At 37.8% G+C, this 24,630-nt stretch overlaps 1 protein-coding gene across 2 annotated transcripts in view; it reads left to right on the top strand.

The window, feature by feature from the left end:
• Positions 1 to 1,068: 1,068 nt before the first annotated feature.
• LOC139480442 (centrosome and spindle pole-associated protein 1-like) overlaps positions 1,069 to 24,630 on the top strand; it is a 96,277-nt gene continuing 72,715 nt past the window's right edge. The window contains exons 1-12 of one of the 2 annotated variants that reach the window (XM_071263518.1): positions 1,069 to 1,409; positions 2,637 to 2,747; positions 5,295 to 5,363; positions 8,662 to 8,784; positions 11,725 to 11,877; positions 14,594 to 14,725; positions 15,737 to 15,922; positions 18,450 to 18,605; positions 20,862 to 20,969; positions 21,654 to 21,707; positions 23,417 to 23,548; positions 23,891 to 24,031. In XM_071263518.1, the coding sequence (XP_071119619.1) occupies positions 2,661 to 2,747; positions 5,295 to 5,363; positions 8,662 to 8,784; positions 11,725 to 11,877; positions 14,594 to 14,725; positions 15,737 to 15,922; positions 18,450 to 18,605; positions 20,862 to 20,969; positions 21,654 to 21,707; positions 23,417 to 23,548; positions 23,891 to 24,031 (1,341 nt within the window). In that variant the 5' untranslated portion in view covers positions 1,069 to 1,409; positions 2,637 to 2,660. The remainder of the gene's footprint in view (positions 1,410 to 2,636; positions 2,748 to 5,294; positions 5,364 to 8,661; positions 8,785 to 11,724; positions 11,878 to 14,593; positions 14,726 to 15,736; positions 15,923 to 18,449; positions 18,606 to 20,861; positions 20,970 to 21,653; positions 21,708 to 23,416; positions 23,549 to 23,890; positions 24,032 to 24,630) is intronic. The other variant, XM_071263517.1, reaches the window with a different exon arrangement.

Genomic DNA, 24,630 nt, shown 5'->3' on the forward strand with positions numbered 1-24,630 from the left:
GGGAGGGCTGGAGTTTGTAATTATGTATATTTATGTGTATAAGATGGTAGTTTTTGTAATAGTTTGTGTTTGTTAATTTGTTTGTTGTTTAACGCCGTACTAAGCAATGTAGCAATTTTCCAGCTTTATGACGGCGGTCTGTAAATAATCGAGTCTGGACCATACAATCCAGTGATTGATATCAGGAGCATCGATCCATGCAACTGGGATACGATGACATGCATCAACCAAGTCAGCGAGCCTGATCCTGTCAGTCGCCTCTTAGGTTTGGGTTGCAGAAGACCGATTCAAAACCTGATCTTCACGGGTCTTTTGTATTAGTAATGTATATAGATTATTAATATGATACAAATGTTTGAACATGAGCACGTCTTTCATAGATCTTAGTTTTCTTAGGAAATGTAGATAAAGACAATCCTGTGATTAAAAAACATCTTGGTCAGCTATAGGGGCTTAATTGCTCACAGTTAGATTGTGTCTTTAAATTGGAGAAATCAGTCTATTCGCTCATATTAGCCATTCTTGTGTACTTAAAGTAAAATGAAGTTACGTAGTAGAATTATTAAAAAAAACAGCGAGTGTAAAAAAGCAAAAAGGTTTGTTTTGAACATGTCTGATGACTTTCACGTCATTATAACAATGTTTTAACAGGAAAATTAAACACATTCCAGTGGAGCCACAATGTCCCTAATATTCTTCTTCATCCTGTTTTCGTGATGTTCAACTTGGGAGAACGGTAGGACGCCGGGATTCTCTATCCAGTGCTGCCACCTTCGTTGAAAGAATCCTTCAATAATGACTTGGAATCCCAGACTCGTTCTGATTATGTACGAATTTGACGTGAGGTTTTACCAAATTGGTTACCTTAGACTTTGATCCGACATGACGCGATGTTACTGAAATTTTGTTCAAAACGGCTTAAACCGAACTCACCCACTCACTGTATTTGTGGGACTATCGCCACAGAAACTGGGTTTACGTTTACAATTTACCTCTCCACGTGCGTTATGAAATCGTTTATTAGACGGACTCTAGTCTTTCAACTACTCTGCGCATGCGTCCGACATTTTTGTTGTTAGGTAGTTGGGAGAGACGTAAACTGTGATTTGTAGGACGATTACACTTATGTAACGTGAATAGGACAAGACAAAATGTGAAACAGGTGTAAAAGAAATGTGTTTGCCATCGTTATGTCATATTGACTACTTTACTTCTCCAGTAGGATTCGAGAAAACACGTCCTGCATATTTGTATACACCGTTGCTATTTTGTGATCCCGCGCTTGACGGGAACAAGTGCTTCATGTATTGATAACAGTTTCGACCCATTCGCCGAGGAAGTACACACAAAGAAACTATTTGTGGATGTTTAATATCAAATGACAACAACCAAGTCAACATTGACTACAGGTAATTTGCGTTATGAGTGTCTTATTTCACCTGTTGCATAAAAAAATGCCTCTTTTTAGGATAAATGTCCAGTTTTCGTTACCCCCTCAAGTACATGACAATTCACAGCTTATGGACCAGATATTATTACACAAAGCCACATCATATATATATATATATGTTATTCTTTATGTCCGTAGGTGTTCGACTATCGGTCTTATGTTAGAAATAAGAGTTTGGGGAGGGTACCATGACAGGGTGTTGGCCATGTTATGCTTGTTGTAGTACATTGCTAATTTCCTATGCTAATCAACTGGCGAAGGGACAACTGGTCCTGTACACGCAAGTAAATGTGTGATCTTGTATCTTCATATTCAACATATTTGCATAATCTGAACCTCGTCTAGTACAAGGTTCATATCTGCATTAAAAACTGAGTTACAAATCACAAACAGTAAAATATCAGGATTAATATTGACCCCCACTCCAAGGGAAGGAATTGCAGAAATATTGTAATCAAAGGGACCATTAGTGTTCTTTACTTGCCTCGAAAGAAATGAAAACATCCCCTATCAGAATGGTAAATTTCCTTGGGAAAGTGTGGTGATGATCTACACATCATACACATACAACAGTTCTTTTTTATGTCTAATTTTGTGAAACAAGTAGTCTGTGTCTTCAGCCACAAGTTCGTAGAGTTTAGTAAAATATGTTTGAGTCTGGTAAGGTTAGCTATTAATAGTAAATACTAATATTTGCTGAAGATGATGCTGAGAGACAAGTTCACTAGTAACACTCATCAGTCTTGCCTCAGACTGTACTAGTTTGACTTTCATGTACCGATTGGGATGCAACAGAAACAAACTTCTACAGGGTTCATGACCTTTAGCATAAGTTCTGCACGTCACTGCCAAACACTTTACACTTATCAGTGGTTGTAATTGTCTTAGCTTGGCGACAAGCGACTATAATTCTGAAAGCTGTCTGGACATTACCTCACTCAAGAGGAACAACAGCATATTATCTTCTGAAGAAACTCGTAGAAAGAAGACTGAGAAATTTAGAAACTTGTATTATTGAAGCATGATAATTAACATTAATAATGATTAAGGAATTTGTGTCCTTATCAATGGATCTTGGAAATGTCATTTTGAATAATTTGTGCTACCCACCTACATGTACCTCTGAAAATATTTTTGAAATTCAGGGTAAAATTGCATTTGTCAGTGTCATGTGTCCATGTTTCAGATAAGTAAACATTCAGTATCAAGGATGACTGCTGCCGTGTACGACAATGACATCGACAAATTCATTCAAGATCAGAAGTCTAAACTAGCTAATGAAAGGCAGCGTCTCAATGTAAGTATTCACAATAGTAGCTTTGCATTTTGCTGTCATTATTGCTTCAAGTTATACAGGGGAACATTGTAAATGGCAATATCATGATAATGATGTAGAACCAAGTGCATTAAACATGCGACATGATTTTTGACTCAGTTTTAGGGCTTAGGAGAAGAAACTACTGGTTTTCTTATGTTAAACTATGATGGAGATGGTTGTCGGATTACAGTCTGTCTTCAAAACTGTACAGTTTTCGGAGATGTATTGATGAGACATGCATGGTTGAAAACTGTTTTCCCCAACACAATAAAAAAAGGGTTTCCAGCATACTACACCTTTCAAACTATGTCAGGCCTGTATCACCTCGCCATTTTATGTTAAAAAAATTATGGACACCTCCCCCATCTGTACATGTTACACACATGCCACACCCCTCCCCCCTTTTCATCCTGTGTGATAAGAGGTTTCCCCTAAATGAGGTACCCTCCCATCAGTCATACAGGCCATTTGTCATACAGCTTATAACATGAATTTAACATTGTTGTTGTAACAAAGACCTTAACTCGAGTGTTGGGTCATACCATTACAGCTTAGGGTGAGTGCTCTAATTACCCCCCTACTCAACTGTTTGACGATTGGCAATAACAAGATGTATGACAAATGGCCTGTCTGACTGATGGGAGGGAACCCCTAAATGATAGATCATGTTAATCAAATGTCTGATTTCAGTGTTAGATATTGGCACTAGTCCTGTTGTCCTTGCCAAACTGCCCAATAGTTGACTAACAGAAATTTGCCCTTTGTAAAGGTTATGCTATATCTAATCATTATTAGGACTAGTGAACTAAAACTGTTAGTTCTATTGCTGCTGATTGTTTGTAAAGCTGTCGTGAAGCACAGCTTGACACTGAACCCTGCCATGATTGGTGCTTGTCAATTCAACATTGGACATGCACTGATTGTTCCGGGGACAGTCGTCATATAAATATTATGATTCAAGATCTACATGTCTCAGGACTGTTTACACATGTGCAGACATCCTGGCATATTGAACACATTTGGTTTGGGTGAATCAGAGAAAACATGGAGAAACATACAATCATTGACAAGTTGGTTGTTTGCAGGTAATATTAAGATCAAAAGTGTTACATCATGTACATGTATTCATAAAAAACAACATGGTCTTTCCATGGTATCTTGAGATCAAGTTCCATTAAAGCTCTCAGAACAAGGATTCTGACTTTTCACTGGCCCAGATTAATATTTGCAGATATTTGTTACTGTTTGTTGCACCAGCTTTGTGTAGAATTGTCAAGACACATGAACCTTAAAAGCTTACCACGCACTATCATATTTTCCAGTTCTAAGTAGATCAAATTTGAAATAGATAGTTCTTGGTCTTGAAATTGGAAGAAATGCAATGGTTAATTATCATTTCTCCTTTAGATATCATTATTATTCAGTTTCCTGATAAGATCCCCAGAATGGTGTTCCAGTATCCAGACCAACCCTTATATGATGCTCCCAACTCTCTAACATTTTTTCTCTTTTTCATCATGTTCATCGAGATGCACCATTGCTGGTACTGTCCATCTTATATGCCATTAGCGTAAATATGTGGCACTTTATAATGAATAAACTGGTCATTATGTGCATTTGACAGCATGCATACACTGGCACAAATGTGACAGACTACAACTTGCTGTTTCTTATGCCCTGGCATATGATGTGTATGTGTGTGGTATATAGTCATCATCTGGTCTGTCTGTCTGTCCATCTGTATTTCGTGTCTGCAGCATAACTTGGAAACTGTCAAAGACTTTTCACTCAAACTTGGTACATGTATTAACCAGGGGTTGAAGTGGTGCCATTTGCTATTCTGGGATGGGAAGGGATTTGTCATCTTCTGATGACTCTTATTTTTCGAAGGAAACATGAAAAAATCCCAGAATGTCTCCTTGTTGGATGACTCATTAACCCAGAAGTCAGGGTTTTCAAAAAGAAAGGAAACTGCAAAACTTTTATCGCACTGTCATGATTGCGCAGTCAGGTTTTGGATGGTCAACCCTAACAGCCTCAGGTTATTGAGATGCCAAAATAGGCATTTATCTAGTATTCTGAGCTAAGTACTTGTACTTCCTAAAATGTTTTTTTTTGTAGACTATTCCAGAGGCCTAGTGTAAACCTTCTTTCTTTGGTCCTCAGAGTTTGTAGCTAGTCCTGCTTGAACAAGACAAAAATGTTTACTATGTTTACATTTTCTGTCAGTTGTATTTAGTGCCAGTTTGTAGCAAACTTGAAGCTTTGAGGAATGCTTTAGAATTATAGCCCTCGAATGTTACTTGTCAAGAACTGCCATCATTGGATTTTTACTTCAGCACAATTGAGTAGTCTTGGGCCGTAGGCTAGCTTGAATGGTGAAGGCTGCTAGTATGTAATCTGAATTGGGACATATTTTTCAATTGGGGAATTTTTTCTCACATTTGCTGTAGATTTTCTATTTCTAATTAATTTCTACCCCTGCTGTTCTGATAAGTGACTGGTGCCCCTTGTGATATCCCACAGGATGATGGGGAGAACAAACGCAGGACATGGGACAGAACTGGACATAATGACTACAAGCTAGCAGAGCAGGTACTACACAGATGTCTGTGACCATGATCAGTGTGTTCTGTTGTGTGATAGATAGCCAGCTCTTGGTAGTGTGTAGTAGTGGCTGTCTTGACATTAAACAATAAAATAAAGTGTATTGGAAATATAATGTATAAAACAAATCTGTACTTTTACTATCATGTTTATGTCATGGGCATGAACAATGTGATCATTATCATAAATCCTAAGGATGTCATGTTGCATGTCAAATTGTGACAAAATTCAACTGATAGATTTGATAAAGAACACTGATCATTGTTGATAAGAATTCATGTTGTTTACTTCTCATGCTTATATTTGCATAAGTTAAATGGTGTATGCAACCATTCTTTGAGACTTCAAACAGTCATGGTTGGGATCAAATGGGGTGAGGAAGTAACCAGGGGTATTCATTGTATTCACAGGTCGTGCCTAGAGTAGAACCAAGGTTATATTTCCCACTAGCATGACTAGTTCAATATGTCAATCTATTTCTCTGTGGCCCTGCTAGCAATGTAGGATATAACTGTGATTTACTGCTAAAAGGTTTCACTTCTTTACTTGAGTAGGATAGAATTGATGGATAATACTGATATGTATTATCACTGATTATGAACACGATGAATCCCCAGCATGCATAATAAGATGATTTGAATACCTTTTACCTATTGTCATGGAAGCCATGTTTACAGGTAATGCTGACAGGGGATTTATCTTGACCTGCTCAGAGGCCAGAGCTCCAGATATTTTTTAGCAATTGAGTTTTTACTCGAAGGTTTCTATTTTAATGGGTTATTCCATCTTTCATTGGGCAACCAATATTTTTTCAATAATCTATTCATCACTCTATTGATTTTTTTCCCCAAATGAGTAAGCATTTTGAGATTTTAAAAAATAATAAATGAAATGTGTATAACGGTTCTTATATAGGCTGAGGGGCAGTCGGGTAGCCTAGTGGTTAAAGCGTTCGCTCGTCAAGCCGAAGACCCAGGTTCGATTCCTGACATGGTTACAATGAGTGAAGCCCATTTCTGGAGTCCCCTGCCATGATATTGCTGGAATATTGCTAAAAGTGGCGTAAAACCATACTCACTCACTCTTATATAGGCTTGGCTCGGAAAGTAAATTGGCCAGTAATTGTGTTTTGGATATTAACTCTGTTGTATGCATGCTGAAAAAGCTTCATTGGGTATGTATGCGTGCTGTTTTCAAACAATTTTCCATTAATGCATGCATATCTGTATGCAAGTTAATTGAAAGTAATTGGGTTTTGAATAGTTTTGGGAGGTATTTTACGCAAAGATGCAACTTAACTGAAGCTCTGAGAGGCCGATAATCGAACCCATGTCTGCAGCAAATATCAGTAAAATAAAGACGAAGAGGCTTTAATGCATAGTTTTACATAATAGCATTTAATGCATTATCAAAATGTAGAAAAAAAAATTGAACTAACTAATGATGTTTTTCCAATTTAGTTTTTCCCAATTTGTTTTTGAATCCCAGATAAATCCCTGGCTGACAGCTGTGTCTATATCATGGTATTGTGATTGCTGGCCACAATGACACATACGTAACTGTCTGTGCAACAAGCATGACAAATGCTACGACCTTCTTGTTGATGGCGGCTTTATGCTTGTATTTCTCTATGTGTGCAGCTTATTCATGTGATAATGTCCATTATTTTCCTAATAATAATGGCCATGTGCCAAGTACTTAGCTCTGTTAATGTATCTCCGTTGCAAATCTTGCTGTCCTGAGGTTAGAGGTCTATATTTACTTTGATCATTGACCTATTTACAAGATGTATGGGTATTGTCACCTTAGAAGTATTTGCAACTTGTTGAAGATATATCACATAGCCTATTACTAAGTACTTTGATCATTCTACCAATGTATTTAGTTTGTCATATTCAGTTAATTTGTTGAGAGAACTATGTACAAATTGTGTCATGTGTCTGTTATCATGGTTACTGTATAACATGTATAAATGACTTTTCTCCTGGCTGCTAAGATTTGTTATTTGGGTGATGTTAATGATCATATTGAATGTATTCTACTTGAAACATGCTGAACAAGGTAGCTTTGTGTTTTCTATTGTCTAAACTAGACAACAGAAAACTAAACGTTTTTATTGCCGATTAATATTATTTGTTTACTTAATATGGCACTTGCACAATATCCATCCGTGCAAAAAATTCTCAATTTTTTAGTTTGTATCATGTACATGTATATGTTTTTGTGATATATTATCTGTTTTGTGATTTGAATAATTTTGAGTGTATTTTGGTTGTTTTAGTTATTTAATTTTTATGCTCTATATCATGATACATTCTTGAATCCATGGATCACTATCTTTATGACAGCTAACCTATGCGTTTACCACCAATGTCACCGTGACCCAAGTAGATATACCCTGGGTCCGAAATAACTGCCTGCCCGTGGCAGATAACTTTTCTGTCAGGCTGCATGAAATTTTCTCCACCTGCCTGACTCTCTGGCAGCTAATTTTAAGCCAACTTACATTCTCAGTTTTATTTTAACTCCTCGTAGATTCTCAAGTAATAGTTTGCTTTATTTCAACTGAATCAAGATGAGATGTGTCTCTTATTTTTTGTGATTTTTCAATATATATAATGTCTGAATGCAGGCAGGTAACTTTGAAGATGGGCAGGCAATATTGATGGGTCACCTGCCCGAATGTCTTGTTGGGGAGTAAAATTATTTCAAACACTGCTCTCAGTGCATTACGCTATTTATTAACAATGTTCAACATGTTCATTTTATGTTCATAATATTCATTCTTACACATTCATCATGTTCATAGTATTTTGTTTTCTTATTTCTCAAAACAATTCAGTGTTCACAATTAAGGGGTTGTCTTGGAATCCTTGAGGCACCGCATATATTTTAAACTTTTAACATATTACATTATGAGTTGCAGCAGGTTCATGAGGGGTACGTGGGGTTTTATGCATCCTTCGTTATGTTTTATACCACGAGCCATGTACCCCAAGTACCGCTGAGAAATTTATTTACCTCATAGGCGGGATACATTGTATTTTATCAAGATCACATGGACCAATCAGATCTCATCATTCTGACATATAGGTATGACAGTAGGCAATATTAGAGTTGAGACAAGGGCACCTTTAATTTTGAACACTGCTGTTTCAGTCTTGTTTCTCAGACTTAATGTCATTATTTCCCAATTGATTTCCCTTTTTCTTAATGGTATTCGTGTGTGGTCCCATCATTTGCATGTTGATTGCATGATGATTGCATGATGATCTCCTGCCTGTAGACACAACGTAGACCCGTGTCTGGGGGCTGCACTGGGCTGCCGATTGGAGGGGATGATGCGGAACTCAAGAAGCGCCAAATGCAGGCCGAAAGAAATCGAGAATATAATGAAATGATTCAGAAGGTATTTTCTGGTGGATGTCTGTCTTCCTCGCTCATCTTGGTTGTGTGTCATCTTGAAACCAAACCTTTCCTCAACTGACCTTCTATCCGTCTCCATGACTAAAATGTGTACTACGTGTTCTGTGATGTCCATTCTAACAGCTGATGTATACCTGTTGTTTCTCCTCCACTACAATTACCAGCAACACTCATGTTTCCACAGATCAATCTTGGTTAAGATGTTCTGGATCTTAAGTTTTCAGGGGGCACGGGTGGCCAAGTCGTCTAAGGCGCCGCGATTCGCTGTGCAGAGTTGCGTCCCTTGGGCACGCCAGAAACCTATGATTGTGGGTTCAAATCCTGATTCGCCCCGAATATGTTTCTAGGTTTGTCAGCACCATACATGTGCTCGTGGGTTTCACCGAAGTGGTAAACGTCTGAGACCTGCATCACTTCGGGCTTTCCTCCCACATTAAGCTGACACGCCGCGATATAACTGGAATACTGTTAAAAGTGGCGTTAAACCCAACTCACTCACTCACTTAAGTTTTCAGATTGCGCACATTAACATTACTGACGTCATGGGCTGTGGTGGCATTCGGTCTGTCACTCACAAAATGGCCAGTTCTAATGATAACCACTCATTCAACAGACATTGCACAAAAAAAGTGTAGGTTTGTTTTCTTCTACACATACACGTAATGATTTTATCTACTCTGCAAAATGCCTTTACATTATATAGGTGCAATTTAATGAATACCAATCACCATGATCACTGTTAAGGTTTATTGGATGGAAAAGTAAAACACATCGTGTTGATTCAAACATGTTTAAATATCACAATGACAAATAGATTAATCAGAGTAGGTTTTTTTATCATTGATAACTGATCAGAACCCTGGAATGAAGCCACAATGAAGAGAATGAACACTGCCTGTAAATATCCCTGACTGGCTTGTGACCACTCCAGGCAGTGTCCCAGCCTATCACCAGCATCAGAGCTGATGTGGCATCCAGGCTAGCCTGGGGATTGTCCTTATAGGCTGTTTTCTAATGTTAATAATTTATTCTCTACTTAACCGGTACATTTCTAAATTACAAGAACAGTAGTGCTGCATTAACTATTTATGAAATAGGAGATCTTTTAGATTTCCAGGGTTTGAAATTTGCACTAGGCTGTTACAGGGAGTCATTTGTCTCATGTTAAAAGATTGCTGAGGGCTAGTTGAGTTTGCGTACCATTAGCTGTTATCGTCATATCACTATTCTGTCAAATAAATGTTTTGGGTTATTTCTACCTCTGAATTTGCCTCCCCAGTCAATTCTACATCTGTTTGCTCCAGTGTTGATCCACATTACTTCACCATGTTAAAGGGACATCAGGTCTTTGATATTTGAATACATGAAAAGAAATATTACATATACATGATATAACTGGCAAAAGAATCCGAGTTTATGGATCCCGATTACCCCCCACTAAGGCTGATGGTAATTACCTTTACTAATAATTGCTTCTTTATATAGAAGTATTCAATGGGACAGACATATTGTTAATCTTGGTCAGAGCCAGGGTTTCAGTCAGTGTGTATATGTAAGATAATAGTAAGAGCCTTAATTTAATTGAAAACCTTCTTGCACCTGTCCTGTTCACACACATTCCAATGATAACAATACGGATATGTCTTCAGTGTGGGTGCTATACATTAACAAGTTTGCTGAGTTGTCTTTTATTACAACTGTATAAGGAGATTGTTATCTTTATTTTGGGGATTGTTATGATTAGTTGCTGACCTTCCTTGACCAAACGATATGTGACCAAAGTTGCACATTGTTACTGTATTTAATCACAATTTGCAAAAAACATTTGCTGCTAATCATGGCTACAGTAGCGTAACATCAGGTTTCAGATGTTTTTCTTGGGCATTGACAATATTGACTGATTTAGTGATTATCATCCAGAATGTCATATAGATGTATTTCAAATTTGGTAATTTTAATGTCAATGACTGGCTTTGCACTGATTAAACTGTAATGTTGGTAGCACTCTAGTGTGGAATAAGTTGATAAAGCGAATTGTACTTACTTTTGGAAACAATGATCAGATTATCATGGTTGTGTCACAAGTGATATCATAAATGCACTTAAATGACACAAATTGCGCCACATGCAATTAACCGTGAATCAATTACTTGGCAATACCCACCACCTTATCTGAGCTAATAGCAACCATTGTCATCCCTATCATTGCCATGCAGTTGTGCCCCTGTATGACAGCCCAGCCTAGACACATGTCTATGTATTGCTGTTGTGGAAGGCATTTGCCTGGAAACCTCATTGATTCCATCAATCAATCATCCCTCATCATTGTCATCAATGTCAGACAGAAACGTCTCGGCGCTCGGCTGGTACCTTTGTACTGGGACACTCCAGTCAGTGTTGACAATGCTCTGTTGCCTGAAATGCAGTATTCTCCTTTATTGACATGAAGGTGTTGGCAAATGTTGATTTGTTTAGTGCTTTGAAATGTATCGTGGTGACATTAACATAATATGACGTGATGAGTATTTCATAGGACAGACATTTTACTGTTATGCTTTGAGATTATGTGCTGTTTGTTACATAACTGTTTGCTTGGACGAAGCTGCGTGTTCGTGATGCTGTGAACTAATTCATCTTGTGGATGTGTGTTTTGTGTTCGTGACGTTCTACCTTAACCGTTTTGACCTTTATAAACGATTCATATCGGTAAAGTTTACCTGATTCACATTTAAATGTGTAAGATACTGTTTATAAGAAATACGAATTTGAAGCAAGACGTTTTGGATTAAACATTCAGTCTATGGATTTTCAAATGGAAGTGATTACTCTACCATCACCTGCGTGACTGCACATTATTTGTGTGACACAACAGATTTAGATTGCTGCACATTGTGACGCACAGTGCTCTCACTCTCACCTATAGAAACCACGCCCACAACAGCGCATCCCTGTAACACCCTTTACCCCCATGACGCGTCAGCATGTACGGGAATCGGACACTGAGGCCCCAGCCCCTGCACGTGTACGTGAACATGCTCCCCCGAGGCAGGCGGAGCATCAAGATTCTCCTCCCCAGGTACAATGTTTGTTCATGTGTCTGTCTGGTTGGTTTGGAGTTCTTATATTTTGGTATTTTGTGCCATGTGTCATGCATACATTGTCATCGTTCTGCACCCTAAATTGTTCTTCTGCACTTGCTGAATTTACTGCTTGCGTTGTAAACTGGTGTTGCTGTATAGATGAACAGGCAAGATGTTTCGATATGAAACTGAATCTCTGTGAAAAAGAGCTTTCTTGTATCTAAACCTACTTTGTCCATATGCAGGAATTTATTGATAAGATGGTGATGCACATGTGAATTTGAAACCACATGTCATTTTCTCTATGATGCCGGGAGCACAGGTGACCCAGTCGGAAAACGTGCTGCAATTCACTGTGAGTCCCTTGTTCACACCAGAAACCTATGATTGTGGTTTCGAATCTTGGTTAGCCCCAGTTGTGCCTAGGTTTGTCAGCACCATGCCCGTGCTGATGGGTTTCGCCAAAGTAGTAAGATCTGCATCACTTGGGGGCTTTACTCCCACGTTAAACTGACATTCCTTGATGTAGTAAGGATGATATTCCTCTGTCACATACACACATGTAGTATTCCAGTTTGGCAGTCTGGCAGGTTGTAATCACCAGCACTGCACATGGTGAGGCGTGCTGAGCATGCTGTGTTGAAGATGTGCTGTACAAGTGTAACTATTATTACTATTCATTATGACCATGTTTCAGGTCTAGGTAGTCCTTTTGATGTTCCTTGAAGGGCAAGAAGTAACTTTGAAAAGAGATTACAAAACTGTCCTCATTAACCATTGTTAACATGATTAAGAAATACTCCTGTGTGCTTGTTTTACCAATTTCTGCATGTCTATGAAAGACCTTATATGTTTTAATCGCTTGTTTCCAGATTGTTTTACAAAAAAAGTAAGGTCAATGGTCGAAATGAGAAGGATGAAATTTTATGAATGTTTTTTCAGCAATTTCTGAAAAGATTTGTTCAGGAGGATAAGAGTTATTTAGACTCTCGTTAGCAGACCTTGAAGTTTTTACACCTGTATATTATTAATATACTCAACAGGGAGAAAAAAAACAAAGTCATTAAATAACCTTCTGTTTTGTTTTTGTTTCTAAGTATACATGTATAAGCAAGTCAATCTTGTAACCTATCTACCCCCTGTACGAATCAGCTTGTCTTGATGTCTTTATAATCATCATGATGGGAATATTCTACTTAAGAATCAGGGGGCTTCATGGGAATCATGGGACCTCACTTTGTCCTGCTGAATATCATAATCTATAGCAGCACATCATCAAGGGAACAAAACAATCCATCACGAGCTGATTTACACAGTCCTGATCAATAAACAGTTTGATTATGAACAACCTGGTTTTACAGGGACAGTGCAGTCTACAGGCTTACAATGAACCACTGGCCAAGGTAAATGGTCTGGATGGAACAGAAATAGCTAAAGTACTAAACCTTGCTTGATATACCGTCAGTTTATTGAAGTACATGTAATCTTAATATATTTTCTTCACAAAGGTAACATGGATATGAATCAGAACCTAAATATGAATTAATTCACACTAAAAAAGTAATTTGTGTGAATAATCAATAAATCATGAATGATTGACCGGGCAGATTTGTTGTGTTGCTTTGAAATCAGTGAGTTGATGACAAGTGAACCTTATACATGTACTACCTTTCAGCCTTCCTTTCATTTGACTGAAATCTTAAAAATGTGTTTCGTTTTTGTATCTTTGTTTTTTTTTAGGAATTAAGGATTATGATGATGCTATTAAATTATTTTCATTGAATTCTGCCATGTCTAGCAGTGTTATACAATGTGTGAAGCTCATTTCTGGTGTCCCCCACCGTGATATTGCTGGTATATTGCTAAAAGCAGCGTAAAACCATACTCCCTCACTCACTCTAGCAGTGTTGATTCTTGACACTGACTACTGATAATTGACCTGTAAAATTAAGATGTCTCATAATCATGATAATGATTAACAACAACTAAGATAATGTATATTTTGAAAGTAGTATATATATCATATGTATATGTTATTACTACTAATACATTTAATATATTGATACAATGTGAATTTACACCTTGACAGCAAGTGTTACCATTGGGAGTAGGACGGGAAAAGACCTTCTCGAACCCTAAGATATATCCATTTGACCATGAAAAGAAAAACTGGCAACGAAAGAAAAGATTAAGGATGGAGTTACAGAGAGATTATAGAGAATATTTAGCCAAGGTCAGCTGTGTCTGGTCTGTGTCCTGTCTGTGTCCCCTTGTACCATAGGCCATTGTTGGAAATGGGATTCTTTGAAATATTGCTGTTGTCATGGTCATGATGGTTGTAACGATTTCATAATTATAATTTTTTGACGATAGTTATGTTTTCATACTTTTTGGCTGCATATATTTATGAACATTTAATTGCAATATCAAATGATTCTGTTCATCATGGAACATTGCATTAAAAAATGTGTACAGTTTTTTATCAGTTTGAGTAATTTATGTTAAGTTAGCTTTTATCTTGATTATGAAACACTTTATTTGATCTTTAAAATAAGTATTTGTGAAGTTTGAAGATACATGTGCTGCATAAAGCATTTGTTGTCATCAAACTCTGTGGCACATTATCTCTGGCCAAGGTCGGTAGTAAATCCTTGTGTTGTAGTGAACCGTTGAAGGACCTTAAACATGCATGTATTGACTTGTGTACAACAGCAAGAGTTGTCTCCCCGGAGGAAACCGTTAACACCAGTGGATGGCATGGGTTTGCCTGTAGGCCAGTACGAGAGCACTAAACGTAAACTACAGCATGACATCCAGCGCCAGTACAGGGAAATGTTAACACAGGTACATGCCTGACTATTGATTAGACTCACACATCTTGTAAAAGATATAATCAAATTAATAAAAGGTTATCTTATAATCATTTCGTAAGAATTTAATTATGAATATCAACACTATAAGAACTGTTGTGTAGTGCAGTATGAAAAATAAGTTCCTTTTATACAATACTGAAAGTGTTATTGAAGAAGAAAATGATTTGGTTTTGAAACTTGAGTTAGTTTTTCCAGTTTATATATTTTTTTCACTTTTTTTTTTTTTAACTTAATTAATTTGATTTGTAATAAAAAGCCAAGTTTACGCTTAGGGTAAGATAATCTGGTCATGCTCTTGATTAGAGTGCTAGCTCATCACACTGCAGGACTGAGTTTAATTCCTTGCAGAACTACATTTTGGGTAGCCCATTCTTTGTGTGCCCCATGATATCAGTGCGCAGGTAACTTGAAATAAACGACACTGCAAGGAGAATAAACCATGAGTGTTGCAGTGTTTTAGTGTACGATAAACAACGACTCTTATATGAGATATCAACATTATGTGCAGCCTCTTTATGGATGTTCATAACATGTACAAGCTTTAAAAATATTTACCTAAATTTTAATAATGATGAGACCCTGAATAGAATCTGACCTTGGAAATGTCAGACAAGTCTATTTCCCGCATATTCTCACAAACCTCAAGTCAATTATCTGTAACTTTCTCCCAATACCAAGTGTCATATCTCTCCCACTTTTGGATGCGATTGTTCGGCCTCCGCGTTTATCTGTGTAGTTCAGCGACAACTACGGGGACCAACTTACTAGACACTTTCCTCTAAAAAAACGGCGTCCAATTTATGACATCATAACCTCCAGAAATGACATCACGATAGATCAATGTTTTATCATGAAGTAAACCACGCTTTGTTCTGCATCATACTTTGCGATTTATCTCGTAGCTATGTTATATTTGAGTATATATGCCTGTGTACAGAAAACAGCCATGTTTTAGTGAAGTTGTTTCCTGTTTATGATCCAGCAAAAAGAAGAAAATGACAGATTAACCCTTCTACAGCTGGGACTTGCTGGAAAAGTTGCTCTCCCTTCCGACTTATCAGATCAAAAGGAAACTGTTTTCCCTGAGAGCATTATTGGGCCAGAATATGATTCCTCCAATCACATTGATCTCAGTATGCAATATGAAGATTATGGTCACGGCATACAGGTAGTACAAGCATTTGGCACTTTGTTCTTTCACATGGGTGGAGGTAGCAGAATGTTCACCTAAGTCATTGTGATAACAGTCCGTGGACATTGTCTGCGGGTTTTCAATGTTACATGTTGCTTTAACCATGTTAACGTTTCTTGACATTGTTATGTTAATATTTATTCTTGTATGTTAACTCTTAATGTTGTAACTTCTAATGTTGGAATTTGTAGCCATTGCACATCACATATTTGAGACTTAAATGAGGTTCTTGATGGGGGGGGGGGGGCACAAGTCACATGTCATCTCCTGATGACTGCTTAGTCCTAAATAAAAGAAGAGAAAAAAGAAGACAGGCTGTCAAGTTGAATCTAACCTGGGAAATCCTCTCTATGCAAATGTGGATCATCAGTCTGTCTGTAGGGAAACATGGGGACAGCTGGTTCTGCTTTTGTTTTATTACTGTATTTCCAAATACCAAACACTGACTGGTTTTGTTGTGTCGATAGATCTAGAATTCTATTTTAGCACAATTATGATAAACAGTAACATTTTCATTGATGCTGGGCAGTTTATTTAGGGAAGTTTAACATTAATCTTTTATGATAAATAAGATTGACTCATTTGATGTTTACGACTGTTTCTTTAGTTGTTTTACACACAACAGTATACCCCATCAGGACCTGATTGAATTCATATCAGATGCAACTTCATTATTCTATCTTTTCAAACATTCATATTCAAGAAGATGTGCACCATTGTAAACGTAAACTGGCAACTGATTTTGAAAAGACTCTGTGAAGAATTGATCTTCAGTGACACATGCTTGTAAGAGGTGACTAGCTGGATTGGCTAGTCAGGCATGCTGACTTTTGTTGTGTCATCGTATCCCAATTATGTTGATCGATGCGCATGATGTCAGTCACTGGATTGCCTGGTCCATTTACACACCGCTGTCATAGTGTCATTCATTATTTTTCACTGATTGAAATGTTAACATTCAGGAAACAGCGATAGTATCACATATTGGCTTTATGTTTGTAACACGATTTGCACATGTTGCATTTAGAATGTTTGTAATTGGCTGACCTTTGAGGTCATGTTCACTGTTTTCTTGTGACCACGATACGATGATACTTTATGACAGGATGTTTGGTGAAAAGATTGATGTGCCTGTTTTTATGATGTGGTGCACTGAGAGTTCAGGAGTTAAGCTCTGAAAAGAGCAGATTCCTACCAGATTCAAATTTATTATGTAATCACAAATGCCGAGACCTAGCTGCCGTGACATATTTGTGTGACAATATCAAATCTGCCTTGTGACCGCCAGTGGGTTCAGCATTTAACACAATATGTGAACAGGCCAGTAATGACGGGACATGCAGATGATGTCATCATATGAAACATTATGATGGCACGATTTCATGCCGACCTGTCCGGCCGACCTACTTGTATGGGTTAATACAAGACGGTGACTGTATTACAAGTAATGATATAAATTTTTACAGGATATTCAAATTTGTTTCTTGAAGTTTTACTAATAATGTTGCTACTTTATTGTAATACATGTTTTATTTACATGTCACATTGCTGTTGTTCTTTTGTTTGTGTATTTTTTAACCATTTTGTATTTTCTTATGACTAATTAATGCAAGCATTGAACCAGTTACCGGTATACCAAGATACTATGTCTCCATGTTGGGCAGGGACTCTGTACATGCTGTCATGGCTGTAGGTGCAGAATGAACTTGTTCAGTTAACAAAACAATAATCTCATTGTTAGTTGTGTTTACAAATATTTTGTTTGTTTGTAAATTATGTCGAGTTGAGCATTTTCATATCTTCATCATTTAACCGTAGTAACTGTCATTTTAGAAAATATTCATCAGTCATGTAGATATTTTAGAAAATGGATCTGCCTGTTTGAATCCCACATATGCACAGATTATGATCCTTGGTTCCTTAGCACTGGGCCAAGGCTAGTGGGTTTCATCAAAGTGGCAAATAATCTGTTCCTCTTTGGGCTTTTCTCCAACATTCTGTGCCATGCAGTGATCAAACTGAAAAACTGTTCAGAGTTGCAGTGAACGCAGCTGGAGCTGAAATGTTTCAAATAGTGATTTTAGCACTGTTACCATTCATTACTGTTATAAATGTTTTAACTGCTATGAATTGACAAACCTGACTATATAATATTCATAGCACTTTGATCACTTTGATGATGGTACAGATGTTTCATCAGTGTACACTATTCAGGATTGAAGTACCACATAGCCAGTGATGGTGGGGAGCTTCTCTTAAACAGATGTTATTATAGAGTCGATAGTGCAGAGGGTCAATAAACATGTGTAGATTAGAATACCATAGCTTTCAGAAAATGGAGATGACGTTTTCCTGGGCATGTTGTTGGCTTGGTCAGTTGGTGTGAAATTTTCCCTGAAACTTTCCAAAATAGATTCTCTTGTTGATTCAAAGAGTTGAAATTCTTAGAAGGGAAACGAAAACTGTCAACACAATTCTTATTATCAGCATGAATCTCTTCTAGAAAGTTAAAGCCTCACAGTTGGAAGTTCTTGCGGATATTGGGCGCCGTGAAGAACAGTTACGTAGGAAGTTAGATGAGGAGACAATACGAGAAGCAGATCAAGAGAAAACACTCCAGGAAGAGGTGTGGAGACGACATCAGGGAAATCCACCCGAGGTATATGATCCACCCACATGCTCCTCCCTGCTTCACACCAACTAACACCATCATGGGTAGTTGTCTAACATGTAGACTGTTGGCGCTTACGGGGTGCATGCCTGGCAGAAAGGGCTGATATGGTCGTTATGCTTTCGTGTTTATCATTTATGGGGTGATGGTAGAAATAGGTGTGGTTGTTGCTCTCAAAGTTGCTCTCACATGGGGATTTGTCGGTTTCGGTGCATGCTTGGTTCACTTGGTATTTGTTTTTAATGACAATTTCATGCTATTGTCACTGATGATTGACTACACTCACTAGTTAATAATAATTTTGTATTAGTATTATTGATGGTTTTAGGTCATGTAAGATCATCACAAACATTTCCTGTTTGTTGTTCTGTCTCTGCAAAAAACACTGTCAACTTTGAAATATTGACGATAGGAATTACGAAGCTTTATAGTTTTACTGAACCTTTAGTACCTTTATGCCTCTGTAGTTGATAATAGTTGAGAGAAAAATGAATATTATCACATCTGAAAGTCTCTGAATCAGTGAATGGGTTGAAGCAGACCAATTTAGCTACTTGTTTTCAGATTTTCGGTAATTGTGTAATGCCTAAAGATAGACCTGGTAGTGGGGTGGCGGGAGCAAATGACCAACAATGTCAACAGTTCAGAGATCGGTAATCTACGTATCTGACCACTGCTGACAATTCTAACATTCTTTGTACTTATTTCACTTCAAAGTTTCAAGTCTGTTTCCAGATGTTATTGTGGAAACCTCTAAGTAGAATTACTTGTTGAAGACATAATGAGGACTAGTGTACTTTGTAAGACGTCTTCGGATTGGTTTGCATGATTGGTTAATGTGACAAAGTCAACAAAAGTGATACCAAAGCTGCTATGTTAAATGTTTGATTGGAGTAGTCTCCCTTGGACATTTGTTAACAACCCCAGCCAGGAAATACTGACTGTTGTTGCTGGTGTAATGATTATTGCAATTTGAGAAAAACAAATCTTTCAAACAAGTAGTTAAATTGGTGGAGCTTTATTATCATATGCTACCGATTCCTTACTATTCCACTGCTATGTTATAATCATATACCCTGCTGTGCTTTATGCATTATATGGTAAACCCCCTGTAGGGGCACGAGTGGCCCTGTCATCTTAGGTGCTGGAATTCGCTGTAGAGAGTTGTGTCTCGGCACTCAAGAACATGATTATTGTGTGTTGGAATCCCCAATTCGCCTGACTATGGTTCTTGGTTTGTTGGCACCATACCCGTGATGTATGTCCTCCTGGGTTTCATCAAAGTTGTAGCATTTTAATATCTGCTTCACAATACCCTGACACTTCATGAATTAACTGAAATGCTGTACTAACTAGTATCATTTTTGCAGATCAGCAAGTCCTTTCAATTGCATTATGTCATCTTAGTTTTCGCTTGAGAAAAAGTATTATAAGTACTAATAGCCAGATTGAGATCTTTGATTATCAGCTTTAAACTATATTGTAAGAAAGGGGCGGTCGGGTTACCTAATGGTTAAAGCGTTCGCTCGTCACGTCGAAGACCCTGGTTTGATTCCAGACATGGGTACAATGTGTGAAGCCCATTTCTGGTGTGATCTGCCGTGATATGGCTGGAATATTGCTAAAAGTGGCGTAAAACCATACTCCATCTCTCACTCACTGACTGTAAGAAGTGAATGAAGTTTGAGAATATTGTTCTGGGTTTGTACAGTTGATATGTCAATGTCATAGCATTACTCAATATATTTGAACCCTGTCAGCTTGGAATATTCATCATCTTATCAGGTCATATGTGTATGGTAATATGTTATGAAATTATCTCTGAATGAATTAAACAATTCTCAGCATTTACACAATATTTCAAGTAAAGGAAACCTTTGTCTTTGTATGTATGTTTTTGATTTATTATGTGTTATCAGTGCTTGAATTGTCATGATTTTGTTGTATGTTTAATAATAATTGCCCTGGTTTTCATAATTTGATGTTTGACTCCTTGTGGTTGTGTTATTGCCTTGTTGATCATTGTGAATGTTAACAGATTAACATATTTTTCTGTATCTGCTTGCAAAAGGTCCAGATACTGCATTGATGAACGAATGGTTTGAGTACTAATTCTGGATGGAATTTTTCATTTTTGTTTGGACATTTGTCACTTGTTGTTCCACCAGATTGAAGTGTTCGTGTTCTCTCTATTTTATACTTGTATCCTTACCAACTCATTTTGCTGCTAAATTCTTCATTTAGAACACAGCAGAATTTCGACCAGCTTACTTCAAAATTGGTGACTATGAGAAGTACCGCCAGGCTCTAAATGACCAGCGTAGAGAGGAGTACAATGAATTGTTAGCCAAGGTAAACTGGGGTAGAGGATGATAGTAGCTCTTGGATATAGGTGTAGATGTACTAACTATGTAGCTCTGTAGAGTGGAAATATGCATGTAATAATGACATAGAGGTGGTCTGTTGACTAGGAATTGGTTCATCATGTTCATAGACAATGTAGAGAGTTGAAAGTTTTTTATACAGGTATTTCTTATACCAGCTTGATAGTTCTGTAGATACAGTTAGTGATAGAATGGTTGAGATATGGCATTGATGATGTAGACGGATAATGATTCTTACAATGTGGATATCATCTTGAGGCATAAGGCAAATGTTGTACTTCTAATTCTCAAATCAAACCTGATAACTATTTCCAGATCTGCATACTAAATTTTGTATGTAAAAAGCAATTTTATGCTCTTTCTTTTGACATTTTTAGAGTCCATAATTTTAATTTAATTTTGCAAAAACAAAAGCCCTCATCTTGGGATTTAGAAAGCAACAGTTAGCCTTTGTTTATTAGTTTGAGTAGCTTTGGAGGGTACATGGCCTGTATTCTAACCATGCTTTGACCCATGCCATAAGTATTAATATCATGGCCTTGCATACCATCACCTAACCTGTCATGGCCACCTAACCACGGTATCACTAGAAGTGTTGATACAATAACCGAGTGTGATAAGTACAACCACTGACCAATTACTGTGACACCAGCTGAAGGAAGTGCGACCCAGGCGGAGGTACTTCAAGACCGACGCCCAGCATGAGGCAAGTACAAGAAGGCCCCCTGAGCCTGGTCACCCCTACCCTCATTATAATGAACTGCGCAGAGAGTACATTCCTCTCAAAGAGAAGGTACACAGTTGTTTGCAGTGTTAAGACTGACAACTTTGTTGCTGTTGACATTGGGAGACTGTTGGCTTCTTTTATTCATTGTGAAACTGTTGTTTTTTATTGCATTTTATGCTATTTACAGCATACTTTTCAATATGTCTTACTCATGTTCAGGAAGTTTGTTTTGAGTCTTTGACCATTACTGACATGATACTTGTTTGCAGTGATGAAAGTGGGTGTCTACTAAAAGTGGAACTGTGTTAATCCGGTAATCCGGACTGCCTGTTAAACCATGTTAAACAAAATAGATGCATGGGTGAAAAAGGAATTACAGTACATATTTCCTTTTTCTTTTTTCTAATAACTTTGAAAATGAGGTTTCAAAAATGATCAGAATCAACAATATTTTATTGTGTTTTTATCAGGATATATTCGTTTTCCTGCTGTTGGTGATTTTCAGATTATGATTCTCCTTATGTTGTATGTGATGTTTATAAGATTGAAGCCAGCTTACATTCAAATAGTTGTGTTATTCCGGACAGAATTTCTGCATATTTGTCTGTTTTCAGGGAGGTACTGAACATGCTCAATATGTGTAAAATGTATCTGTACACAATCAGAACTGTTGTGTGGGCCATGACACTTCCGTTTTGTTGTGTCAAGAATATCGTCTGTGCTCCATCTAAAGTGTGCTTCCTTTGCAGCTTGTTTAGTTAAAGCAAATATTTCAAGTCAAATGCTACATGATAATAATTCAGAGGCCATCTTTATTGTGATGTTTCCTCCAAATACCAGCAGGTAAAAGATTCGTTAACCTGGCTGAAGTATAGATAACACTTAGTACTGAATTTGCAATGAGCCACCTGACGTTACAGTCAGAATTTTTCAGCTTAGTCAGTAAAATACATGAGTATTATGGACAAGCTGTCAAGTTGACTCTAAAATGGGAAATCCTCTCTATGCGAATGTAGATCGTCAGTCTGTCTGTAGAGAAACATGGGGACAGCTGGTTCTGCTTTCGTTTCATTACTGTAATTCATGTTGTGTCATTAGGACCGCCTCCGTGGCCTAGTGGTAGAGCGTCCGCCCGGAGTGCGGAAGGTCCGGGGTTTGATCCCCTCCGCGTCATATCAAAAGACGTTAAAAGATGGTACTTGTTGTTACCCTGTCTGGCGCTCGGCATTAAGGGGCTAAAACAAGGACTGGTCGGCTCGGAGTCAGTATACTGTGTCTTAGTGGGATATTCATGTTAAACTGCGGCATGGTATCTCCGTGAACTAGCACTATAAATCGGCATCGGTCCAGACTAGAACAAGCAGCCACACAAAAACACACAAGTACGTGCACGTCGCTATATAAGTGCAATAATCTTGGATACGACATTAAACCCCATTTCACCACCTGTTGTGTCATTACATCTCGGTATGTTTGACTTTTGCAAGATTATAGGATAATTACTATAAACAGTAAAGTTTTAATTTTTACTAAGAATTTTTTATGGACATTTCATGTTAAACTTTTACGATAAAATAATTGACTCATCTCATGTTTACGACAGTTATGTTAGTTGTTTTACACTGAACTGTATTCCCAATCAGGACCCAAAGGTCTGATTTATGAGCAGTGAGATTTGTTGCCTTCAGCCAACAGCACACAACCGCCGCCTATGGCGGGAACCGTCCGAAGAGCTTGGTCTGCCCATCGGGGAGTATGAGAATAAGAAGAAGCAGCTAGCAGATCAGAGGAGGAGGGACATGCAGGCCAACCTCAGCAAGGTGCTTACACTGTGTGGTTTGCTGTGCCTGATACTGGTTGCTCACAAATAGTTGTCGCTTCATGAGAAACTCTGGACATTGTTGTCATTGAGCATGTTAAGTGGGAATGGGATGGTTATTGCTACGGTTGTTTAACTGCATCTTAAAACAAAATTTACCCACTTTTCCGTAATGAACAATGCAATTTTTCTGCTACTTTGCAATTTCAGTTATATTTTGAAAAATAATAAGAGTTTTTCCTTGTGGTTAATCTACATGTTACTTAAGTGTGGCTATGGGCAGAGTTGTGGTAGAACTATGAGCTGGAGTTTTCTCTGACTGTCTGCACATCATCGTCACCAGCAACAGCAGCAGCAGCAACCCTCCTCCAGGAGACAGTGGCAGGACTCGGACCAGTCGGGGCTCAAATTTGCAACACAGGATCAAGCTGCTAGGTTTAATGCCGAGAAGAGGCAAGAGTACAATGAAGTCATCAGTAAAAAGGTCATTGTTACATCACTTAGTCAAGACATTCAAAGACATAAGACATAAATGTTCTGATATCAGTAAGAAGTGAAAATAGTTATTAATTGTTTCTGTCATATCATTAGGTAGAGAGGAAAAACAAATGAAGATGTATCAGAAATAAGGAATGTGTAAGCATGTTGAGACTAATAGATCCGGGCCCCCTTCCAAAAGGTGACCTTAGCAATGTGGCTATTGTTAGTCTGTGTATGGAGAGTTACAATAGCTGTATGCTGATATCAATTTGTGAAATGGAGCCCGCGAGAAATTGGTTGGTCATTCTAAATTAATGTTCAGGGTTTAGTACATATTGTTAGAAAATGAGCAAATGGAGGATTTTGGGGATAATTTAAGTAGCAGTTTACTTCTTTTTTTTTCAATGAAAGCCACGCCAAAACCGTGAATGGCGCGAGCCCTCAGCTAACGGGGGTGTTCTCTTTGTTGGTGAGCTGGAAAAGAAACACCTAGCTCAGCAAAAGTTAGCTGAAGAAAAAAGACAAGCCTATTTAAAGAAGGTGTGAAGTTAAATAAATGTGCAGTCAGATTGATTTGTGCTGTACATTCTATATGGCTTGATT

The sequence above is a fragment of the Haliotis cracherodii genome, unplaced genomic scaffold (assembly GCF_022045235.1).
Source record: "Haliotis cracherodii isolate W230 unplaced genomic scaffold, xgHalCrac1.p SCAF_4, whole genome shotgun sequence".
NCBI classification, from domain to species: Eukaryota; Metazoa; Mollusca; class Gastropoda; order Lepetellida; family Haliotidae; genus Haliotis; species Haliotis cracherodii.